Source organism: Eucyclogobius newberryi, unplaced genomic scaffold (genome assembly GCF_026437365.1).
Source record: "Eucyclogobius newberryi isolate DKJ021-1_F unplaced genomic scaffold, fEucNew1.0.hap1 SCAF_15, whole genome shotgun sequence".
In the NCBI taxonomy this organism is placed as follows: domain Eukaryota; kingdom Metazoa; phylum Chordata; class Actinopteri; order Gobiiformes; family Gobiidae; genus Eucyclogobius; species Eucyclogobius newberryi.
The window spans coordinates 7163973-7190804 of record NW_027315779.1 but is presented as its reverse complement, the minus strand read 5'-3'; the positions used below and the strand labels follow the sequence as shown (position 1 = coordinate 7190804).

Below are 26832 nucleotides of genomic sequence, written 5' to 3'. Positions count from 1 at the left end.
AAGTAAACACTTATTTACAGCACTTATATGCACATGAATATGACATAATTGTGTATGAATATGACAGTATTAACCCTGATCTCAGATCAGAGAGTGACATACGAGCGCAGCGGAGGCACGCGCCCGTCAGGATCCATGTTAATTCTTTCCAGAAAGAGCCGGTGTGCGCATGCGCGGTCACAGCGCCTTACCGCAGACAGGGGGCGTCAACATGGCGTTCTCTCCTCGACGACCGCACTGACTGCAACCTGCAACCTGCCAATGAGACACCGCGGAGCCACAGAAAGAGCCACGGAACGAGCCCCAGAACACGGCTGCTGTGCGCTGCTCCCGCGTCCTCTCCCGCGTCCTCTCCAGCCTCTATGACTCCGCACACGTTTTCGGGGGGATAGTGCGTCTTTAACTCACTCACGGACTTTGCTTTCCCCCGTCCCTTCTTCTTTTCTGCGCATCGGATGTGTTTGTGCGTCGGGGGCTTGTGGTAGAGCGGCTCTCGTCCGTGTTTCCAGAGGGGGAAATGTCGAGCGAGAAGCCGGCTTCAGCATCACCGGCTTGCGCTTCTTCACTCGCGGACGCCGCCACCGACGGCCAGCATCCCCCGCCCGGCGCCTCCGCGAAGCAGCAGCCGCCCCAGCAGCACATCATCACCGGGGACAGGATGGTGTCTGCGGCCGGGTCCATGGTTCTCCCGGCCGGCGCAATTAACCCGGCCGTCCCGATACGGAATATTCAGATGAAATTCGCCGTGCTCGTGGGCCTCATTGAGGTTGGGGAGGTGAGCAACAGGGACATCGTGGAGACCGTCCTAAACCTGGTGAGTGCACACTGCTGTAGCTCACTTAGACACACAGCTGTAGCTCACTTGGACACACAGCTGTAGCTCACTTGGACACAGAAAACACACAGAGAAAACACCCGCTATCTTTTATTTACGATGCCTCAGTTGTGGCTTTGGAGGATGATGTCATTTGTTTGTCAAGATGGTGTTAGGATTGACATTTGTGCACATTCTCAGAGCCACACACGGTTCTGTTCTGTGAGATAAATAAAAGTGCACTATTGTTGAGCCCGAGGAGCTGAGGGAGGCATGTGATCCCACCAAAGCCTGAGGCTTTTCTAATCTCAGCCTCTTTTGACTAAATGACCCGTTTGCTCCACGAGCGGAGGAATGATTCATTAAAGTGTAATAAAGAGGCTGCTCCGCTGTGGAGGTGACGGAGCTTCACGGAGATGCTAAAGCTGCGCATCTCACAATAAATGCAGTCGATTTCCTCATGAGGCAAATGCTGCAGGTTTGAGGTCTGCTGTCCACAGAAAACACAGGAATGTAAGACGGACAAAGGCCGACTAGCTTGAAGCTACAGCGCTCATGGTCTGGCAGAGGCTGATGTTATGCTCAGGCCTTCTGCTGAAGTCAGGCCTGCATCCTGCGCACTGCACTCATGTATAGTAGCTTTATAATGCCGTGTCCAAAGAGCCATAATTACATTTGAGGAGCACAGCTCAGTGCGACCCTCCCTTCCTCAGCAGAGCAGGATGTTTCGCGGATGCAGGGCCTGCCATCTACAGCACATCACACATTTAATCCAGCTGGGCTTCTCTGTTACCAAATGCGTGAGCTAAATGTACAGCAGCGTGGGTCTGTGTGGATGTAGGACTGTAGGACTGTGGGACTGTAGGACTGTGGGACTGTAGGACTGTGTGTCTGTAGGACTGTGGGACTGTAGGACTGTGTGTCTGTAGGACTGTGTGACTGTGGGACTGTAGGACTGTGTGTCTGTAGGACTGTAGGACTGTGGGACTGTAGGACTGTGTGTCTGTAGGACTGTGTGACTGCAGGACTGTGTGTCTGTAGGACTGTAGGACTGTGTGACTGTGGGACTGTAGGACTGTAGGACTGTGGGACTGTGTGACTGTAGGACTGTGTGACTGTGGGACTGTAGGACTGTGGGACTGTAGGACTGTAGGACTGTGTGACTGTAGGACTGTGTGTCTGTAGGACTGTAGGACTGTGGGACTGTAGGACTGTAGGACTGTGGGACTGTAGGACTGTGTGTCTGTAGGACTGTAGGACTGTGTGACTGTAGGACTGTGTGTCTGTAGGACTGTGTGTCTGTAGGACTGTAGGACTGTGGGACTGTAGGACTGTGGGACTGTGTGACTGTAGGACTGTGTGACTGTAGGAATGTGGGACTGTGGGACTGTAGGACTGTGTGACTGTAGGACTGTGTGACTGTAGGACTGTAGGACTGTGTGACTGTAGGACTGTGTGTCTGTAGGACTGTGTGACTGCAGGACTGTGTGTCTGTAGGACTGTAGGACTGTGTGACTGTGGGACTGTAGGACTGTGGGACTGTGTGACTGTAGGACTGTGTGACTGTGGGACTGTAGGACTGTGGGACTGTAGGACTGTGTGTCTGTAGGACTGTAGGACTGTGAGACTGTGGGACTGTAGGACTGTGGGACTGTAGGACTGTGTGTCTGTAGGACTGTAGGACTGTGGGACTGTAGGACTGTAGGACTGTGGGACTGTAGGACTGTGTGTCTGTAGGACTGTAGGACTGTGTGTCTGTAGGACTGTGTGTCTGTAGGACTGTAGGACTGTGGGACTGTAGGACTGTGGGACTGTGGGACTGTGTGACTGTAGGACTGTGTGACTGTAGGAATGTGGGACTGTGGGACTGTAGGACTGTGTGACTGTAGGACTGTAGGACTGTGTGACTGTGTGACTGTGTGACTGTAGGACTGTGGGACTGTAGGACTGTGTGACTGTAGGACTGTGTGACTGTAGGAATGTAGGACTGTGTGACTGTAGGACTGTGGGACTGTAGGAATGTGTGACTGTAGGACTGTAGGACTGTGGGACTGTGGGACTGTAGGACTGTGTGACTGTAGGACTGTGGGACTGTAGGACTGTAGGACTGGCTGCTGTCAGGCTGCTTCCTCCTCCAGCATCAGGCGATGGCGTCTGCTGCGTGACATTACAGATCTGCCACTGTGACTGTGGCTCTCACATTCTTCAGTTATTTTGGGCAGAAGTGGTGCCAGTTATAACCTGATTTGAAACAGTTTGTCTCCTGAGGTTGCAGGGCTGGTGCTGGAGCCAGTGGCCTATTTACTGAGCAGAAGCTCAGAGCTGATGCCTACTGGGCCAAAGCGTCCCTCCTCTGTCAGACTGGTCCAGATTTCAGGTCACCTCTTCGCCTCATCGATTATTGGTAGGACTTGCAGTGATGGGGGCAGTCCAGGGTAGATCTCCCCCCCTCTCGCGCTCTCTGTCTCTCTGTCTCTCTCACAGTGATGATCCATCAGGTATGCACAGCTCTGGTGCTGCCTGCAGAGGCTGCCCCGGCCGGCAGCAGCATGCATTTGAAAGCAGGTGGAGAGGAGGAGGCGTGGGGCCGGGTGGGGGAGGAGAGACAGAGTGGAGAGAGCTGGTAAGATGCTGCAGTGGCTATGTGCTCAGAAATCACCAGCCAATGCAGCCAGAGCCGGGATCAGATCAGTGTAAAGTCACCCGAGCGTTCAGCTGGAATGTCCCTCACTTTACCTGCTTTTAATGCCCCTCACACTCACACACACACATTTTGGTTTGCCCACACCGGGGCCATGCAATATATTAAAGCTCTATGTGTTGGCCATACAAAGATTTCCTGGCTAAACCTTGAATTGGACAATCAGTTCTGGTTGCAGTGCTGTCAATAGCCAAGCTGTTGGGGAATTCTCGTGGCCTGCTCCCCTTAATTAAAAGAGTTGAAACAAAGAGGTGTGAGGCGCGGAGCTCAGTGGTCAGTTCGTCGGTACAATGAGTCCTCTGTGGCCCAAACCTGATCCATTAGAACAGTCAATGTGGGAGACCGCGGCACACGGCTCTCCTCGGGCTGTATTGATCCTGAACCTGAGGGACAGATGGTTTGTCTCTCTCCCGGATCTGATATGGCCCTGGTCTATGGACAGGTCAGTGCTGTTTGAACGCGGAAATTACACAGAAAACTCAAAAGCACTAAAACACGTGACAGCGACGATACAGAGAGGACGGCAGGCGTTCTACTGCTGGGTTCACACACGAGTGGTTTAAAAGATGGGGTCAGACTGTTGTTAATGTGAAGATTTTCCGGTGTGTGCTTTGCTTTAGTTTATTCTTTTGTCAATATCGTAGAATTGACACAGGAACAATTTCCCCCAGTGGCGCTGTTTGCATGTACACCACATAATAAGTTTAATATCCTTTTACTATCCACTACCTTTGGCTCTTGCCCCCAATTCTATTTATATTATATATATTTATTTATCTATTTATCCAGGGACAGTGTACAGAAAAATACATCTATCCAAAGGGGAAATATGTTTGCGCCAGGTTATAGCAGCATTATTCATTTCCACCTTCAGGCCCTGGACAGGTTATGGTAAAAATGGCATGTAGAGCAGGGCTAGTGACAAAATTAATATGTATTTTTGGCGTATACCGATAACAATAGTCAGATGATATTATGTCAGAACAGAAATACATTGATGTCTTTTTTACGTATTATTAAAGTTTAATTATTGGACAATTGTGAAATGTCTGTAAAATGAATTACAAAAGTGCAGAAATATCACCATATACTTGACACTTTTTCATTTTTTTGTGTTGCATATCTTCAAAACAGCATTCACAATATTATGTACTGTACATTTTGATATATTGCCCACCTCCACGTACATGCCAGTAAAATACGACAGGCTAATAACATCGGAACAGCGTGCAGTTAAGAGGAAACTGATTCTTATGGCGTTATTCTAAAGAAAATCTCGTGCACGTGTGAGATTGTGGAGGAAATTCAATTAAACAAAATCAAATTAGACGAGAAGCAGAGAGAAGAAAGAAAAAGACTGAGTCAGAATTAAGCACATTTCAAAGCCTGCAGTTGTTTTTTTTTAAGTGCAGTCATTTTCTCCACAAACAACAAAAAATCCTGTCTAATTCCACACAAAAACTGCCAATTATAGTTTAGACCTGGACAACCATGCTCTGAAATACACGTGATACACAATTCACAGGCCTATTTCAGTGTTTTTGTTAATTTGCATTTAAATCCTATTATTCAAACATAAATTGCAAATCTAATCGCAAATCTTGTTGTAAAAATCACACTTAGATGATCGTGCAGCTCCACTATATATGCACAAATTACAAGTGCATTAGTACAGTCGCTCATCCGGTCATGTACTTGGTAAAACTTGTCCCAAACCCGGTTGTTTTCTTGTTTGGAATCTGCAAAGCGGCTCATTGGAACCGTACAAAAACAGATTAAAGCGTCAGAGCCGTACGTAAGCGCGGATATTGCCCGTCTCCGGCGCTAGCGAGAGGTGCTCGCTGATTACCGTCGACAACAAGGCATCGCGGTCGTCACGGCAACGCGGCTCTTTGACTGCCTGCCTCCAGACGCTCGGCCACATGCTGCTGCACTTCCTGCTCAGCATCCCTCGCTCTTCTCCCACTCCATACGTCACGCTACTATGCCACCGCAGCCACACGAGCTCATAGATATTGAAAAAAATTAATATCACGTCTCATTTCTATTTTAGTCTTTGTATTTATCTCAATAGCTATATTTTAAGGATGTGACAGAAATGAGCTAAAATGTGAGTGTTTTAATAGTTTTAATTATAGAGGATATCTCATAAACATTTTTCAATATATCTCCCACATCTATTTGCTTATGTTATTGTCATTCTCCTTTATCTGTTAGTCTATCTAGTCATAAACATTGAAGTTCTGAGAGGATTCATTTGAGCAGATACATTTTGATTGATGTTTTGCTTTCTGTTTTACATTTTTTTAGATTCTTCTGAATAAAGCATCATTTTGAGCAGTGATTTTCATAATAATCACACATGACTTAAGATTCAGTTAATTAAGTTATGACCAGAGGTGGGAAATGTATATAAAACATTCAGAATATTGCGTGTATGGTTTATTGTCATGGGAAATGGGTGATTAAAACACACATAAATATAACAAAGTGTTGAATTTTTAAAAACATATATCAATCAATCAAAATACCATTTTGAGGAAACTTGTAATGAGGCTAAAAGTGAATTTAAATAAAGGAATTTGCTCTGCTGTGGGAAAATTGTGGTTTTATTTTGTATTTTTTTCATTCACCCCCTTAATTTTAATTTATATGAACATTTAATATAGATTTTCTCGTCCATGTTGAATGAGCGCTTCTATTCTCAGTGATGTTGGCATGACGGTCTATGTGGGTCACACAAATCCCAACTCAGAACTGATCACGTCACACATTTTGCCGCTCTGACCCTCCGACATATGAAGGGACAGTCACACTCTAGTTACTCCTGTCCGTCTGTCACTGCTTTTTGGACTGAGAAGAAAATAAGAAATGAGTGAGAGCCACTGCCTAAGCATGGCTCCATCTGCACTTATTTATAGACGCCTCTATCTCCTCGTAATGCTTTTTTGGGATCAAACGCCTGTCTATTTGGGATAGAAAACCTTTGTTGACAGTTTCTGCCTTGAAGATGACTGGCTTCATCTTAGATTATCTATTTTCAACATTATTTGTATTTTGGATTGTTTTTGTCCTTTGTGACCCCTATAGTTGTATCAATGTGTGGAGGTCTCATTCGTGCTTTGGTCATTTCATTAGTATTTAGGGCTGCACGAAATGGCTTTTAGTAATGCTTTCACAAACAGAAACTATATACTTTTAATCTGTGCCATTTAACACACATAATAATACAATTCTAGTAGATTGCAATTGTTCATTTTAAGACAAATCGAAGCAGGCAATGGCAGGAGAAGTTTCTCTTGATTTTTACTGTGCTCAAGTAAGATTTCTAGGTTGTTCTAAGGTACTCAAGACCCTTCATTTTTAAGTAATTACAATACCAATAATATGTATGTAGTGTTTGACAGAATACTCAAAGACACTTCACAGAAAAATAAAACTGTCAATTTAGAGAAGAGAAGCAGAAAAACTATACAGAAGACACACAATCAGTAACTCTCACGGGAAAATACTGAAGCAGTACTTCCTATTGAAGATATGTCCTCTCTTCAAATAGTGTCGTGTCCTGTGGCGCTTATTCAATGTTATTGTCTTTGGATCGGGCCATAAAGCAACATCTGAGAGAAAATAGAACAATCTGCCATGTTGGATTTGCAGTTCCCTTCTTCCTATGGCAGACTGATGAGTCATTGTTGGATCTGCATCAAAAAACGAAGAGCTTTACCGTCCGCCGACAAAAACATTTGGATGTAAATCTGATCCATCCAAAGACGAGGGCACGTGGGAAAAACATACCGAGCGGAGATTTAGGAAAGAGCATTTGTGTGGGTCGTATGTTGAGCGCAGCTTGACCCTCGTTTTCGGAAGCTGATTAATATTTCTACACGAGCAGGTCATGTCTTTCCCACGTGTTTTTAGTTATTTGTTTTGCCGCGCTGATTCACCACTGGACTGAGGAGTTTCACCTTGGTCATGTTGTTTTCATCCTCCGGCAGCTCCGGGGCCAAAGGCTAACTATGTCCCTGCAGCGGTTTAATCTGCTCCGTGAGCTTATGGTTGTGTTGTTGCAGGCGGCAACAGCCCAACCATAAGCTCCGCCGCAACCAATGTGTCCCGCCAAACAATAAAGCCATATTATAGTTAAGTCGTGGCAAAAAAGGACGTTCCAAAAAAAAGGACGAAAAAAAAACAATGACCTCAAATTCTGGATGCAAAATGTTACATCATTTTCATCGTTCAAATAATATTTGAATTAATTATCATCCTGGTATTAATAATATTTGAATTAATTATCATCCTGGTATTTTCCACTATTTTCCACTGGTTCAGTCCTGATGTTTGGGTCGTTAGTTCAGTCCCACTAAGCCATTGTCTCAACATATCATTATTATTTAACCTTTTTGCTACTAAAACATTCATAATAATATATGTTGAGACAATGGCTTAGTGGGACTGAACTAACGACCCAAACATCAGGACTGAACCAGTGGAAAATAGTGGAAAATACCAGGATGATAATTAAAATCACAATGTAATTTTCAACACAAATTGTTTTTTTGGTGAATATTTTCAGTGACCTAGTTTTGATATAAATGAAAAGCTACAAAGTGTTTTCCCTATATATGTGATTTTTATTTCCCAGTATCAAAACTTACAAATATCGTTTAGTATTTGTGTATTGATACATAATACTCTAACCAGGTCTAGACTTTAAACCAGGTCTGGACACTTGCATTACTGGTTCATTTGACAGTTTGTACCTTTTTGTCTGATATTTTAACCTCAACCAAAATCCCTGTTGTTATTTTTATTTTATAATGCTGTCTTTGGATTTTAATTAAAGCAAAACCAAAAAGTACTAATATTTTTTAGAGAAATCCAAGCTGTTTTGAGTGCATCACGACCTTTCCAACTATCTCTTTTGTAATTTACTCATCAGTATGCAGAGTAGTGCCATGTGACCTCCTTAGACACAATTGAAGCCCCCCCAAAAAATCAATGGCCTTAAATCACGCTGTATTGATTTTTCAATTTTAATGTTGTGAAATGGCATCTAATTAGAATCATCTTTAATTGGCGTCAACACGAGTCAAGACCTAAATTATTTTGTACATTTTTCAAACCACATCGAAATAAATGAAGCCACTAGTTGCTAATTAATGTTCCTTTGATTACATTTCTAAGTTGGGGAATATATCACTTACAAACATGATGTCTGAAAATGTGCATTACTTATTTTAATTAGAAGACCCACTGCCTTGTGTGGCTGCTTTAATTATGCATTGGAGAAACTGGAAATTTGGAGACTAAATGTTTTTAGAGTGAACATGTGTTTTCTAGGTCGTCGGGAGGGCGGCTGGGGTTATTTTGGGCAAAGATTATGTGTCTGTGGAAATGCTGCAGCGAGATGTTCTCACTTTGTACTTGGGGCTACAGACATGTTATGAAAGATTCATCTCAGACTGTTCCATTCTGTCCCGAGGCTGAACCAACCATTTATTGGAGAACTAAAAAAAAATAAAAGTAAAATAATCATGGCAATTTTAGAGGCAAAATTTTTAGGGTTAAGCTGTTTTTGTCACTTCATCTTTATTTTGTCCTTCAAAAAGTTAGTTTGTTATAAATCTGCTCACAAACTTGAGGAATGTGTTAGACAGTGGAAATTAAATAAAATATTTCACAGTTGTTTGGTCATTGTCTCAGTTATCCTGAATAATCATTAAATCGTGTTTCACATCGTAATCTCTAATCGTAACCCTGACATTTGACATAGAGACATCCCTATTGACTGACTTTTATTTTAGATTTAAAATATTTCAGACATTTTGCGATAATCAAATAATCCTTGGTTTAGTACAATTGCCCTTTTATTTGCTCAGAGGGTTACATTTTTAAATGTTCTAAACAGTCAATACTTTTTAGTTGATTTAACAGATTGCTGCAATAATACGGTGATGGTTTTTGATTATCCCCAAGAGGAATCTCAAATATTGCAAGTCACACTGTCACCGCCGGACCTTTTCTAAATTTAGTTCATCCTTAATTCCTCTTGTGTCTTTACACAGAGCAAATGACAGCACTTGTAGCATTTTCCACATAAGCTCAGAAGGAGGGGTATAGGACAAAGGGTGTGTCTCCGCTGCAAGGTCACAAATGACTTTGCAATCTATCACACAGCTGGGGCTGTTCTGACCTGAGTTTGAGCCACTCAGAGCGGGAGAAGAGGAAGGACGGAAGTAGTCACCGGGACAGCTTTGGCAAAATCATAGAAGAAGATCAGAGGGATCCAGTGGGAGAATTGAAAAGTGTGATTGTATATTATATCGTTTTTGGTCTTGAGTGTTAGGACCAGATGCTGTGGGGCCGACGGGGGTCATATGAGTTCTCTGCCCCCTATGGAGAGCCATCAGGCTGGGTGTGTGTGCCCGGGTTCTGCCCCTCTCCTCCTGCCCATGCAAGTGAAGATAGTGTATATATTTAGACTAAGGGGCCTTGTTAAACGTACAATCCTACTTCAGAAAACCATAGGATCAAAAAAGACACAATGCTTCAATAATTAGAAGGAAATAAAATAGGAGTTGTAAGGTCTAACCTCAGGTCCAAACCACACCATAAACATTTAAAAAGACGTAAATTGTTTGAAAAAAAACAGAAGGTCTTTCCAGGCCCTACTTTCTGTCTGCAGGTGGTTCTGGAACCAGACCACAGAGCACAACACACCACCATCCCGTTCAGGGACAATCGCTTTTACCGATTTACAGAGTTTAGTGCTTGGCTCGCCTCTGTCCTCTGTGTTATCATTTTCTTTCTCGTGTGTTTGTTTTAACCTGAACAGACCATGCGTTTCTCACATTGGTTTATCTAACATTCCCTTTGGAAATCAGGGAGACAGGATTCATTTCCAAGAGCATACATCTTTGTTAAGTCATAAAAGCGTGAGATCTTGACCACTCTTGCTTGGTCCGACAATATTAGTTCTGTTGAATATTTCTTCAGATGAATTGTTAGTTTGTGTCTGCCAATGAGATGTGACTAAATTTGAACTACATTTAAGTGATGATTCTTGAGGATATTTTGATGGGCTTGTACAAACAAAAAAGGGTTTTCATCAAAAACGATAAACGTTCACCTTTCCTGATTTCAATTTGGATCTTATCACTGCTCTGTCATAAGGTTAATGTACACTTTAATGCAAACTCTCAGCCGTACTTGAGATTATAGAGACTATCAAGGTTACCATAGCACTAAAATATCTAAACTTTAGATCCTGTTTTGTAAACTTTTAGTGCCATAGTAAACTTCCATTAAAAGGCTGAATTATACTAGTTATTATAAAATCTGTCCTGATTTGAACCACAGTTTGAGAACCACAGCACTAGAAACCTCTCCCACCTTTTCTATATAAAACCATTAAGATAGGGCTTGACATTTGAGCTTTAATTGCCCATTCGTCTTCATCAGTCACTTGTCACGCAGCGGGGGTTGGCTTCTATTCCGTTGCAAGGCAAAGTTTAGCCTTGTACACCCAGCACGCTTTGCTGGCCAAATCTTCAACCCTCTTAAAGCAGCCCAGAAATCCAAAATATGCAATCACAAATCCGAAATGCCAAGCAGACTTCTTAATAGCAGACCTCGCTTCTCCTAAATCCCATTAAGAGCAACTATTCACTGCACTATCCACTTCAAAGTAATTTCGCCTTCAAATGACAACCAACTTTGACTGGAGCTCATTCGTACGTGTTAAGCAGCATAGCCTAACACGCTAAAGCTTTCACTTCTCTGAGTCTTGGAGCCATTCTGATCCAAATTCTCCTTCATCCGGAATTAGCTGTTACTTCCCGGCGCTGCGGTTTCTTTTGGTTAAGCAAGATTTCAGCTAAGGTAAAGAAACGGTCGAAAACACGTCCAATCCGTTGTTAACGGCGTCTTTTGTCGCTAGCTCCACCTGCTGCTAGCACATCCATCGGCCGGCTCTTCTCGCGGGTAATCTCGGCCCTTGATTTCTGACTTGTGGGCTCGGCGGCTGTGAGGATGAATGAGAATGATCCCCATTGTGAGAAGGTAATGGAGTTGTCTGCCGCGCCGGTGCCTGCAACCCACTTGTCTTCTGCCACGGTGCTATTTCAGTGCACTCTACACCATTGTGCGCGCAGCTCCATCCAGACGCATTACAGGAGGTGGTTAATAAACGTGTCAAAAGATGCTCTTCTCCAACCACGTCTCGGTTTAGGTGTATGGATTAACAAAAACGCTTAGTATTGATTGCGGAATCCTGTCAGTATGAAGAATTAAACAGAATTTGCACAGTTGAAGCGTGCGATGAATGCGAGCTAACTACTGCGCTGTAAACTAGACCATTTCTAAGAGATTTGGCCATCCCAGTCGTCTTACGAAAAGCGTTTAAAATCAATGTAAATTAGATGTCAAAATGGAAAAAGAGATTTCGTTTTACGAACGAGAAATTATGAATTTTGCAAGTCTCCATTAACCCCTTGTCAAGAGGGCGTATTTTTCCCAAAACGCCTGACAAAAAATGAGCCACATTTCAAACTGAAGTTGTTCGCGAAACCTTTGGAGTACAAACAATTTGCTGGCCTCGTTGTGAAGATGAGAGTTTTAGAGTGAGAACACGCTCTGCACAGAGGAATATCAGACTTTAAATTCCACCTGGATTTTCTTTGGTAAATATAAAGAGCAGTAAAGCTGGTGTCTGGAGGGTGTTGGGTTTTTACGATTCTTCTTTCCAAACTGAAGCTTATTTGTAATAAAGTAAAAAAAAGTCTAGGAGTAATCCTTATAAAAGTCCTATAGTTTTTGTTTTAATTTCTGGGTATTTTTATGTGGGCTGCGGCTTAAATATTTTTATTTAACATGTCCAGCAGCTTAACAGTTTCTTTTATCAGATGTGGACAAAAAGGAATAAATTAGGAACAATTCTCCCTTAAGAATATTCTACTGTTATGTAGAAAAAAATTGATGCCTCAATAGATAGTATTTGTAATGCTAATAAATGTTACTGTTACATAAGAAACAAACTGATTATTCAGGTCACTATATGATTGTAGGATCTAAAATATAATTGTGAGAATCTTTGGCAGAAGCAATGAGTAATTTCTGTTTCGTCTATAAGCTAAAATAGTAACAAATATGTGAAGTTAATTTGATCTGGATGTTTATGTGACCATATCATTACTTTTTCCTTTCAAACATTGGATTTGATAAAGCTGGCAAAGAATGATGAGCCATTGCACTTGTGAATGAAAGAAAAAAAGAATCTCATTGTTGTTTGGTCACGATGTCATCAATCGTGAGTAATTGTAAAATGATGATGTTTCTTCTCACAATAATCATAACAGTAAAATTTGATATTGTGACATTCCAATCTTTATCTTAGCTTTTTCTTAATGAGGAAATAAAACAAATCTGTCTCATACAAATGGACATAAATGTTACAACAAGAAAAGCCGACTGGGAATTGGATATTTTCACATAGTATATTATGTTTTCATTATTCATAAGATTCATAAGATTATTGTGAAAAACATCACGATTTTGCTTTTCTTTCACAAGTCTAGCCTTATGAAATCAAACTTTCTAAATAAAAATGTAATGTCATTGTTTCAGAAACAGCCAGATTTAAAAAAGCACATACATATATTGTTATACTTTTTAGGAGTATTAATTGAACTCAAATAACTGTTTTACTCAATTTCCTTTTTGCTGACTACGATTGTACGATTATTATTGAGTCCTTACGATTGCCGATCAAACGGATACTCTTGACATCTACTACACAGAGGTTGATGATCCCATATTTCGTCAAAGCTCCTGGTTAAATCATCCAGGTGGTTTCACACTCTGCTGTCTGGCTGTTCCCACTTTTGTGTCTGGTTTTGGGGTTTCTCCCGCTCTCTCTCTCGCGCTGCAGCTTTCCCCTCTCTGTTGACTGTCAGTGGGGGGCTGTGGGTGTCATCTCTATAGGATCTTAGAGCATATCTAGATCAAAACCTGTGCTGAGATGCTTTTTTTCCCCGTCTTCCTCCTGCGGAAGCGTCTCCTCGGGATCCCTACAACAATGCGCTAATCTTTCCCTTTGGAGCTATGGCTGCTTTTGTCGGCCTCACCTGCAACGTGCCCCAAACCGTCACACTGACAAACGAGGGTTCCCACATAGACCCTTGCTTTAGCCAACCGCCTCCATCTCTTTCGACGCACTAAATATGCACAAACACACACTACACTGCTCCTTTTTTCTTCTTGTAGCCCACATCATTGCCTGGCAGGGGTGATTTTATATTCATGTTGGCCTACTTTGCCTCCGCTCCCTGGGCTCCTCTCTCCACTCGCTCTCACACACATCTGCCGTACTGTGAAGTATAGCTAACTGTAAAGCTATTCATCATGGCGAGCACTGCAGTGGCCGAAGGTTGATTATAGCAAACTTTGTAGTGTGCTAGTACTCTTGTGGTGCATTTTTTATTTGTGGTTTAACCGATATTATGCCATTTTTGGGCTGTACAGCCCGGCCGCTAGAGGTGACAAGCCGGTGTGCTCTTTGTGCTGATCCCAAACTGTGAAAAACAAAATGGGAACTTGGCAATGATTGAGAGAGCAGAACAGACATACTATATTATGTCATTTAAAGGCTGAGTTTTACGGTCTTAAAATTTTTAAACAGAACTAGTCAATTTTAAACTCTTTGCAGCGGTCCACATGTATCGCTCGCTTAGCTCATGCATCCTGAGCATCCTAATATTCACAGCAATGAGTGTATAAGCGCTTTTCACAACTCACAGACCAGCGAGTTTTGCTGTCACGGTAAAACTAACAACCATTAGCGCTCTAACAGCTCTTTCTGCTTTGCTGAAAAGTAAAATGCTCTATAATTAGATGCAGGCAGCGCATACTCATTTTCACCTGAATAGATGCTTTTACAATATATCTGCACTGGGGCTAACCAGATTTAGCTTTATTACATGATAAAACCGGGTGCAGCCAGTGTTTTACTCAATTAAGAAAATCATGTCTTGTGAATACTGCAGTGATGATTTAACTTGCATAATTTACATAGATTGGATTATTTAGTAAGTAGTGAGGAGTGGCTCGGAATGGGAAATTAGAGATTAGGCTTGAATTATCCATTTAGAATTGTGATTAGTGGCAGTTATTACAGAATGTTGTTTACTGGAAATATACCAACAATATAAGAATGTTTAAGTGCTAAGTTCAGGATTTTAGTCAAACATTGTTTTTTACACTTACTAATGAAAAATTAAGGATGTAACTTAATCTATTTTCCTTTTCTGAGAGTTCAAACGTCACTGTTAAATCCACCAGTCGCTCACTCACAGCGTGCCAAAGGTTGACCAATAGGAGCAGCTGGTGGAGAAATGTGTCCGTGTTCGTAAGGGTTTGGGAGAGGTTTGCTGAATCACGATACGACGATTACAGCAAAAATATTGTTGCATATTGTCACAGGAATTAGATCACAATTATATTTTATTGTCATATACAGCCTGGCCCAGCCCAGTGCCAAAATGTTCAAGCATTTACGCATGTCCTCAAAGATATCAGAATTCACATTTGGGCTTTGTTGTCCAATTTATTCTTGCTTTGCCACTTCTGAATGACACAAATCCCTCCATACCATTGTCACAGCCTCTATAACACATCATACTCACACTATTGATTTGAACAAACCCAAAACACCTCTATCTTGGCTCCGTTGTGACTGAACAATGCATCTGGACCTCATGTTGTTCGTGGCAACTAGAGACCCAAAATGGTGAATGGCGGAGAGCTGTGATCCCTAAAGGATTTCATAAAAACAAGTTAAACAAGGATTTTTAAAGCTTTCCGATTCCTCATTTTCAGAAAGCACTGCTCAATATGTGGTCTGGGCCTAGAAAGAACGGATGAGTCTGATTTATTATGTTTGTATTTTGGAGGTGATGCTAGCTTGTTTGCGCACGCTTTTGATGTGCTGTGGTCCATGTCGGGTATAGAGACATTTTATTTATTCAACGGTATTAAAAAAGTATTAAAGTACAAGCTCAGTCTGTTCCTGCTAATTAACAATGTGATGAAGACAATCATGATTTGATCTGTTGGGAGCATAACTGTTGTTAGTAATTCAGCTTGTACTAACTCATGAAAGTATTGTTTTGTACACGTTGTAATAAAAGTAAAAACAATTCTCTCACTTTACAGTAAAATAAAGCTTTAAAATAAGCTTTCAGGGTCAAAATTAGACCACTGTGTGCTGTCTGCAACTAACTGTACAGCGTTTTATGCAGGCCGAACCAGGAAGTGCATGCTAGGTTTTGTTAGCATTACTGTGACGCCAAAACTCCTCGCTGTTCTCTCCGAAAAGCTCGATGCTTGGAATGTGTTGGTAAGTGAAGGATAAGTCACTGCAAACAGTCTAAATGAGCTATTTCTGTTTATCAATGTTTTTTCCCACTTTGTTTTGGGAAATAAACCACGCATTAGTAAGAAAAGAGCGATCAACGGTAATTGTGTTCATGAGCAGATGCAGCGTGTAACAAGTGGATTCTGCATGTACATCATTATTCAGACTCATTGCGATAGGATTAAAGACACAAACGACAATAACAAGTTGGTTCTTTTGGAGTTCAAAGACCGCTAAAAAGACACCTGTCAATTAGATAGTTTTCCTAAATCCTTCAGCTCTTGTGGTTGGAGTAAATGAGCTGCCTATGTAGACGTAGCAGGTTTTTGCAAACATTAGTTGTGCAGTTTCTTGTTAAAACTAGATAATCTCTTTGCAAAGTGTATGATCAGATGGTTCATCATTTTCAGCTAAAGCTTGTACCAAATATCAATTTTAATTCAAAACTTAGCGAAACAAACTTCTTACTACTTCAACATAGCTTTGGCTTTCTTAATTTGTGATTTTTACACTGTATCCAGCCCTGCTCGATTTTGTTGTAAAGCAAAACAGAGATTGCTTCATTCTTTGTTAACAATTCAGACAAAAACACGCTCACGTTACAGCCCCAAAAATCTCCAATTTTAGCCTATTTGCTCCGAAACCTAATTAAAGAAACATTGCTTAGGCTTTTTCCTTGTTATTGTGCAGCATATGAAATGAAGGAGAAATGCATTTGCAGTGTAATATTCAAACACACGCACAACGCCTTCCATATAAATGAATAATGTAGGCTTTAGGTTGTTGCGGATAAAATTAACACGGGATGAATAATTTAAGGTTAAATTGTTCTGACCCGTCCCGGACCAGGATGCGCCGGCGTCGGGTCTTCCCCGGGCTTGCACAAGTGCTGATAGTGCTGAGAAATATACAGGCAGAAGTGGCGGTGAGTCACTGCATTGGCCCTGCTTTTAACCTCCCCCACACAACCCCCTCCATCAACCTCCCCCACTCTTCCCCCAGCCTACCTCCCCATACACGCACACACGCACACGCACACACACACGCACACGCGCACACACGCACACACAAGCACACGCACACACGCACACACACACACAAGCACACACAAGCACACACGCTGCCCTTCCCTCCGGTGACCCCCAATTTGCAGCAGCCAGCCTCTGTTCCAGGAAGAGCATTAGGGCAGAGCACAGAGACGCACCAAGGCAGTGTCAGATAATTTACTTAATGTATGAGGGAGATGTTTGAGCATGACCGCATTATCATATACACAGCAATGCATTTTCATTTCAAGTTTGGGAGAGGAGTTTTTGCATCTTTGAATCAATATGTACATTGACGTAATTGCTTGTTATACATATTGTGCAAACCATAATGTGCATTACTATTGTGCTGTTATGGCTACACTCTGCAATTCCTTTTGCTACACTGCAGCAGAAGGAATTACCGCGAGAGAAAAACAAAAGCTAGCTTGACCAACATGCTAATACAGAAATGCTCAGAACAAATCTGTAAATGACGAATGGATTTAAAAACGGCACAGTGACCTCAAGATCTTTACCTTTGATGACACATGATTACCAGAGTGATTTCTGAGGCTCAGAGGGGGAACATTGTGTAAGTGAGTATAATAATACAATCTTGAATGATGCTAAATACAACTTTAGGTGTGTTTTTGATGAAGGAACAAGGTTATTACATGGTTATAAGCTCAGAAAAGTAATGTGTCCTCTAAGAACTGCATGTTTAGAGTTGTTGAATACATGTCCTCAGAATACTAATATAGAGTAACTGTATTTTGTTATCTTTTCATTTGATGGTATTTAGAATACAGTTATTTTTCTACATTCAGAATAATACATCACAATATTTGAGGGCATAGTTTAGGCTTCAAACCCCATTGAAAAATGGAAAACACACTCATATAATCTGCACATGTCTGATTTTTCCTTATCTTATTTATAACAATAAAAGTTATCTTATTTTATAAACAAATGCATAATAAACTGTGAAATTAAAACAAAAAGCCGTTTGAATCTTATATTGTGTTTTCACACTATAGTGTAAGGCAGCACAACCTGAAAGTATTCAGTATTCAGAATACAATACTCTGATTAGACCAAGTAATGAAATACATTATATTGCAGGCATTCAGTATTCCGTAACTAAATTCATTTTCAAAGTATTGCGCATGTTGTATCACTAGATCCCATTATGAACAACACTTTTTTTGTTTCATCAAGATAACATGAGAATTCATATGTGCCTTTCCCCCCCTTAAGATCGCACAAGCTTTATTACTAATTATTAAAACTTGAATTTCCATAACACCACTACCTTAATGAACTGATTGGAATAACATTGTCAGCAGGACGTGAAGCACACCTGTTATCCTGAGAACAGAAAATCTCACCTACAATTATAGTCTTACTTCCTAAAAAGAAGAACTAAACCATTTGTGGTGAATGTGAATTTGTATAAAAGGCTCCATCATGACAGTCTAAAGTGACTTTTACTTGCCTGTGTTGCTGTCTGCAGAGCGGCTCCTTGTCTGTTTCTGTTCAATGTGACCTTGTTTTCCCAATAGCAAGAGCATCTCTGTGAGTGCTATTTAAATTAAGTTGAAATATTATCTATTTATGAAAAAAATCTAACTTAAAGCACCAGAGACATATTGTCATAGCTGGAAATCAGTTCTTTTTTACAAAATTAGGACAGGATTTAAAAAGCATACTTTCATTCTTGGCCTAAATACTTTATGGATAAATAATACTAATACATTGACATCAGTAATGCAGGTCACAATAATATGGTAAATTAAAGGCGCTATACCTTATTTTTACCTTCTTAAAACGTAAAGAAGAGAATCGAGTTCATTTAAACAGTTTGCAGCAGTTTGCTTACTTTGCTTACTTGCCCAAACTATTCTGACAGTCCCAATTATTCACTGCGATGAGCGTTTTGCACAACTTTCAGGGAACAGAGTGAAAGTTTACCTACAATCACTCGCATGCTAACAGCGCACTTCCTGCTTTGTGGAGAATAAAACGCTCTGGATGAAAATAAGACTGCCTGTGTGCTGTCTGCATCTAATTACAAAGTCCTGCTATTACAACATTGTAATGGCAGGACTTTTGTGACTTTTGTCATAAAGTACCGCCGACAAGGCAAAATAGCATTAAATTAAATATAAAAAATGGTATTAAGTCAAAAAATAAGAGCGGGTGAAGCAATTGTACGCCAAAATCCTGCGGGAGTCATTTATTTTGGAAAGCAGCTCTGTCCCTGCGCGGCCCCGGGTGAACATGTGAAGACGCGTGCGCCCGTTTCCGTGTCTGCTGCACGCCTTTATATCGCAAATATACCTTTTGAACCCGTTTACCACATTTTCTCCAGTGCGTTTTGCCGTGACTAAGACTGCACACTAAGCGTCAATTCTACCAATGCAAAACATGCTAGATCTACAGTTACACTCACCTGCGCACCGCGTCCCCCCCCCTCTCCTCCCGTGGATCGTTTTGTGTAAACCCGGAAGAAAAAATCGATTGAAATTATATTTCGATTTATATTTCACCCGTCTGTTCAATATATTTCATTTAAAAATCCGTAAACCAAGTAATAAAATAACTGCAGCCTTGCATGAAGTTTGTCTGTTTGTCTCATTACCATTATTATATTGCTCAGGAAGTTGGATTTAAAGCAATATTAGAGGGATGGTTTGTTGGAAAATATGAATGAAAGCGAATCAATTATTTTACTGTTTGGTCATGATGTTTGAATAATAACCATTAATTCATAATGTTTCTTTTCAAAACAACGCTAAAAATGTATCTGTAGTGACATCCCTATGACCAACATAACTCTGGTAAAATAATAAATGTGTATTCTCATTCGAAATATATAGATTGGCCCATATATTTAACAGAGGGTTAAGTAAGGACGGAAAACAAAAGAACCCACAGCTATTGTTCACCGAGTGGCCACTTAAACTGTGGCCATAAAACACTGGCCTGGAGCTGTGGAGATATAAGTCTTCTTAATGCTCCACTCTTAAGTGCATTTTGAAACATGAAGTGTCTTTATTCCTATCTCACAACTGTCTGCCATCCCCAAAATCTATTTTCCTCCTCCATTGCGTCAGACTATGTTGTGCCAAAAGCAATATTATTATTATTTTTTTTTTTACTTTTCCTTTCCTCAGAAACAAGGCTTGTATTTCTCACTTTGGATTTCCTGTCAATTTGACCTTTTGATGGGAAATTGATTTTTGTGAAGGAATGTGGCATTTGTCATCTCCATCTTTTCTTTACAGAGGAATAATGGATAACATTGTTTGCGGTTACGTTTTGCTGTCTCGTGTTATTTAGAAATGCCATATTATGTATTTAAATTAGTTTAGATATATAAGATCAATTTGTATCGTGCCAAATCAGCTTCATGCTGTAAATGTTTAAGAAAAGAAGAATTAGAGCGTTGATTATGGGAACAATGTATTTCATAATAATCCATACATCGTCGTTCAATTAAATTAATGTTAGAAATTTTCACAAGCATTTTACAATTTTGAAATAGATTTATGCTTATCAGTAATAATTTTCTGACATTTCCACCAACCCCCCGTACAATAAACCATAATTAGTTTGCCTGGAGGTTTATATGCCATGGTATAGCATTTAAACCTCTGTCTCCATGGAAACAAACAGGTGACGCCATCATCAAGCCAAACCACAGGTCAGATCTGTGAAGAGGCAAGTTAGAATACATATTTATTTTCTAATACTGCAATAAAAACAAGATAGGTAAGTTAAATCCCGCACTGTGGGACATCCCAGGCAAACAAATGACATCCCCATGACAGTAAACAGATGATAAAAGTTACATAGTGCAGCTTTGTGTTCTGCAGCGGTCTTTCCTATCCGACAGACGGAGAATCTGCTTCAGAACGACGTCTCTGTTTGTAAATTAGTCCATCGAAACCAACGTTGTACTCATGTTGTATTCATGCGCTCGCCTTTCCCACAGGCTTGCAAATCAGGCTGGTCTAAAAAAAGCCCTGACGATATGAGTGTTAAAAAAAAAAGTGTTAAAAATTAAACATCGGTCAAAAATATTCACGAGATGATCACAAACGTCACCTGATCCAATCAGCTTTCATAGTCTGTGACAAGTGTGTTACTGCCGCAGCCCTGAGCTTCAAACGACTTCAAATGCACTTCTGCTCCTCTGTCCAGAGTCTGGAGAGGGCGAGGCGGACAAAAAGACTCAACTGTGAGACATCCAGAGCGGCTTTATCTACACAGAATTAAACTATGTCCATACTTATGATATGGCAAAATATTTATCTTGCAATATTGTGCAAACGTGCTTAGAGCTGGGCGATATATCGATATTACAAATATATCGATATATCGCTCAGCCCTAGAAGCACCTTTTGTGACATACTCAACCAAACATTTAACACGATCTCATTATTTAAAGGCATTACTTATCCTGATTACACAAAGACAAAAAGGGGTTCAAAGCATGTTACAAGATCATAGAAATTAAATTAAAAAAAGGTCTTCTTTTCTGTCTTAAGTGGTCTAAGAGGGCTTTCCACAGTCGAGGTGCTACTCTGTTTTTATGATCGGCTTTGTCGCTCTGTTTTATTATGTCATGGCTCGTAGGAGGAAGTTATTTAAGGGAAGTACTTGTGGATGTTCAGGGTGTTCGGAGTTCATGTGGCTTGACTATACATGCACGTGCACATACACATACACATGCATGGAGCCAACATTGTGAAAAAGACCAGACCAAGTCCAAACTAGACTTTCGACTTGAAACTTAAAAAAAAAAAAATTCAAACTTGACAAAAAAAAATATAAAAAAATAAATCTGAAACCGGGAAATCAATTTTGAAACTTCAGTTCTGGTTAACATTTCATTTTTCAAGATTATGGACCTCTTTTGGCTCCAGCAGTGGTACGTGAGCAGTTAAAGTAAGGGACAGTTATTATTACATAAGTATCAATGTAATCACTGCCATCATGTTATTCAATTTACAAGTCCACAAGGTAAAACATAATAATCTTTTAAATGTATAAAACAGCCATCATTATCATCTATTTGCGGCAAATATTTTCCAACAATAATGCGATAGTCATAAAATACCCTTAATAATTTCACGCAAATCTGTGATGGGCAATTTCATTAGATCAAATATTAAAATATGGGTTTGTCTGACGTACAAATACCTTCGGTTGTTCCACTAACACATAGACCTGCAGTGTTGTGTGCATGTTTTTCAGTGTGGCAGATGAAGTCCATTGCGACGGCATATGTTGTGTTCAGATAATAATATTTCGACAATAGCACACAAATCCTCCTCACTGCACTGTACTTTCCATGCTCCCCCCACTGTGGCGCTGGGTGCAGATTACTGGCCTGTTTCCTTCTTATCCCCATCAGCTGTGGATCAGTGTAACAACAGTAGCACCCATTGTACAAGCCGACTCTGAATACTTCTGTAGGCGGTGTATTCATCTCATTGTGAGAGCTGAAGTCTGAAACTGGGTGATATGGCAAGAAACGTATTGCGATTGTTTTCCTTTTATTGGTCCATCTACATTTTCTGTCATATTTCTTTTAATCAAGAATAAGTAAAAGCTGCTTTCAGTCATTTTAATCGGTGCCATTTAACACACGGGATTTTGAGAAAATTTTTTGAAATATCTACATACGCAATCACCTTTCGCTTTGTTGGACCTTCAATAGTAAATCCTTCAATATTAGCTCATTAACATTGTTTAAAGTTAATATTTGTCAGTTTAGGTTGAGGTTTGGGTAAATGTTCGGTGAGTAATAATTATTATTGTCTCCACGAAATGAATGTTTCTGTATTTAAAATATTGCAATTGTTGTTCCGGAGATATATAAAATTACATATTATTGAGCATATCACTTACAATTGAAACTGTTTAAGAAGGTTGCAAAACAAGCTGATAGAATAACCTTGACGTGCAATCCTTCAAACAAGCAAATAAGACTATACTGTTCTTCAACCAAGATATTTACATACACAACGTTTTTTCAATACCTCCAACCCCTGTGTAATATCCCTACAAAGCAGTGATGGGCTTGGGTTCACAATCTGTGTAACATGAACAACAGATGGGGATTTATAACCGCTTTTAGAAGTATTATATTAGATTGATAATAGCAATGGGCCATGTAGATAATTTCTGCTGTGAATTCTTTTTTGTATTATCACCATTCGGCATACAAAGCAGATTAGACAGTAGCACACGGCAATAAATGTAATCATATGTTGCCATTGTACCAATGTTTTTGCTTAAAATGCTGGATAATAATAATAATAATGGAAAGCAATCTACACAAAATGTATGTACATCATGTAAAGCTGCACGGTATTCGAAATAATAGCAATAGGAGTTATGGCTGTTCTGCCTTATGGATATTATTGCAATTTTTGAATATACTTTTTAGCAGAAATGTGCCTATTCATGCATTAATTTATTAGTAAAAAACTTAACTGAGACAAAACAAAGACTAAATCAAGGGTAATCTTGACTGAAAAAGAAAAATCATGAAAAAAATATGTCCTTTTTAAATATTTTCATCTTAAAAACAGTAAATGTCTGTAAGCGGGAGCACCTGCTGCTGACATATATCGTGCAGCTCTAATAGTTTGTCTAAATCTTGTGACATTTTTGTTCCACCCTTTGTTGATAACTTATCATTTTATTAGGGGTGACAATTGTTGCCTGACATTATTATACATTAACCAGACAGAAAGACAATCCTCTGTCAAAACAAACCAAGCAGAGAGTTTAGAGTTCTTTTTTTTCGTGTTAAATGGCACTGAATTAAAGTGTATGTTCTCGAAATACTACACTGAATACAGTTATCATTTTGAATTGAAAATTAAATTGAAAATTGAGAGCAATATGGTCAATTTGAGTGCATTATTTTAGTTTTTTCCATATCGCCCAGCCCTAGGGAAATCTACTGTGTCAAAATCAAATGAACATACATAGAATTGCGACGTGCGTTGTAGTTATGGCCCTGGTATCTTTCTCCCTTTGAGAGTACAACGCACTCTACAGAATCTCTTCAGTCCTCCACTACTCTCTCTTTTGCTCTCTGTCTCCTTCCCATGGGCGTCTGCAGGATGCCCGCTCGGATGGCACTTCCTGTCACATTCTTTGAAAACACAAACACCGGAGTTGGAGCGCGGCGACAAGCTAACGACGCGGCCTTGTTAAGATCTGACTGCGCGAGTCTCTGAAGATCCTCTGGCATAACACGAGCGCTGCCTCGCCGTTTGAAGGGACAAATCAAAGGGAAAACTGGCCCCGTCGCCGAAAACAGACCAGTGGAGAGAGAATGACCTGCTCCACTGATGTTGTGTGCTCGACTGCTCCCTGTAACCGTATTTCAACTTGACGCGGTTTCAGCACTGCTCTGATGTTCACTATAGAGTCAGAGTGATATGCAAATCTCACGGCTGATTACTCGGTTGACCGTGACCATTTCAGAAGCAAAATTCAAGCAATGTCAAAGCAGTCTATGCTCTTGAGAAGTGAACCTAGTCGTAGTGCTACACCTGCACCTATCGGTCTGGGCTTTTGAAATAATAGTTTAATTTATATTGAAGCAAATATCTTATCTTATCTTATCTTATATGTTCGATACTCTGTCAAAATATAAACTTAACAGAGACAAAAACAAGACTAAATCGATGCTAGTTTAGACTGAATAAGGGAAATTACAAATACAGTACTTTTCTGTCAGATTAGGACGATTTGGTTTAATTACCGTATTTTCCGGACTATAAGTCATAGTTTTCATAGTTTTGGCTGGGGTGCAACTTAAACTTATATTTATACTTATATACTTATACTCTGGAGCGACTTATATGTGATATTATTTGTTATTTTCACACTTGCAACTGCATTTCATACCCCAGTGCAACTTATACTGTATGTTTTTTTCTTCACTATTCTGCATTTTTTGGCTGGTGCGATTTATGGTCCGGAAAATACAGTATTGCGGTAGCCATTAGAATACCTTTTAAAACTTTTGTGGTATATTGTGAACCCCTGTAAACCTTTGATTTCATAAAGCTATTAGGTAACCTGAATGAAGGATTTCACTGTTGTTTGGTCATGGGAAGTAATATTGTGAAATGGCTGTACAACAATCATTATTGTCAATAGGTTAACATTGTCTATTATGTAAAAACGTCTTTATGCTGTAGTGAAACGGAGCACATAATCTAGGTCCTGTGCCTTTCACCATACTGTTGTCACAAAACAATACACTCAGACACAAGTGCATATGTTTTATCCTATTACATCATTCGTTGCTTCGTTGTTGGATTAATTACTGAGAATGAGGACTTTTATCTCAAGGTCTTAACAAATACTGTTGATTTTTGCTGTTTAATAAATGTATGAGCATCCTAATTGCCTTTATAAGAGCTTTTCACAACTTTAAGAGACCAGAGCAGAGTTTACAGTAACGCTAACAATAACTAGCATGCTAACAGCGTCTTTTCAAGATTCAGAGAGTGCACATCAATCTCATTTTCCCCCTTAGAGCTGCTTTTAGAACATATTTTTGCTGGGGCAAGACAGATTCTACTTTATTACATGCAGTAGAGTCCAGTACAGCTTTTTTTTTTTAACATTAGCTCTTCACATTAAAATACACCCACTTTCTTTTCTCAGGACAGCTTCAAATGACTCAGCTTTTATAGAAAAACCAACAGTTAAATGTTGCGTTACTCTAATTTAGACCATTATTGAAATAATTTGCACGATCTTGAAGCAGATGCCAAATGTACCAAGCTATAAAATGCAATTGAAGTGGGTCTGAATAGGTTTGAGGTTGTCCAAGAGCGATGTAAATTTATTCATGAGAAAGTGCATTGGATTATTCTTTTAGCCCGTGGCCCTGATTTTATTCAGTCAGCAGACAGTCCCAAGCTTGTTCTGGACTGTGTCGAGTCGCGATGCTAAATTGTTTTCACCAGGATATAGATTAAATAGAATGTTTGATTATGAAGTAATTGGTTGGTAATTAATATGTTTGTACTTCTTTTGTGAGACTTGTTAGAACTGAAACAAATGAGGAGAGGATTTCAGTTCAGCAGGAGTAGTGCTGTAAACAGGGCTGTGTACAAATACATTTTTTGGTTTTTGCCCAACAGCATGTGAAGGGGCTTATGGCTCGAGCTGTGACTAAGCCTCTTTGGCCAATCAGGTGGCAGACATTTTGAACACTTATTGTCTGAAGTCAGTGTTGTTTTTCTTCCTTTTCTGTGCAGTGCATACTTACCGTCCAAGCTCAGGTCTAATTATGGGGATATGAAACACGGATTAACCTAGAGCGAATGTATTTCCAAAGAAGACTAGACTAAACCAGGAATAACAAAACCTTGAATGAACCTGGTCTAATCCTGAACTAAACATGGACTAAACCAAGATTTTGACCAGATTAAACTGTAAACCTAACCAGGACTTGGGTCAAATGCATGAGGACAAGCAACACATAATATGACTAGGGCTGAATGGTTCAGAATGTTAAACTAAAGTAGCAAATTTTATTCTCTTTTATCGATACCAAGAAATCTTCTATTTCTTCTGTTTTGTTTCCTCCGTAGCCTCCGTACATGAAAGCTTAGTATTGAGCCTGGTTTGACAGTGTGTCATCTGATAGAGGAGGAGCTGTCCAGAGTGCTGAAACGGCCCTCTTTCTGCGTCTCTGTTATCTGCTGCAGTGTTTGGTGTGTGCGTGTTTTTTCACACCGTTTTTCTCTCAGTTTGTGCAAACTTCCTGTCTGTGCCATTGTCGTTGGTGACGTCTGAAGCCTCAGCCGCTGCACTGCTGCCCCGCTAA

General features: G+C 40.2%; 1 protein-coding gene across 26 annotated transcripts in view; it reads left to right on the top strand.

Moving 5' to 3' along the window:
• Positions 1-491: 491 nt before the first annotated feature.
• nbeaa (neurobeachin a) overlaps positions 492-26832 on the top strand; it is a 161426-nt gene continuing 135085 nt past the window's right edge. For all 26 annotated transcript variants that reach the window (XM_072445907.1, XM_072445899.1, XM_072445906.1 and 23 more), the window contains exon 1: positions 492-814. In XM_072445907.1, the coding sequence (XP_072302008.1) occupies positions 518-814 (297 nt within the window). In that variant the 5' untranslated portion in view covers positions 492-517. The remainder of the gene's footprint in view (positions 815-26832) is intronic.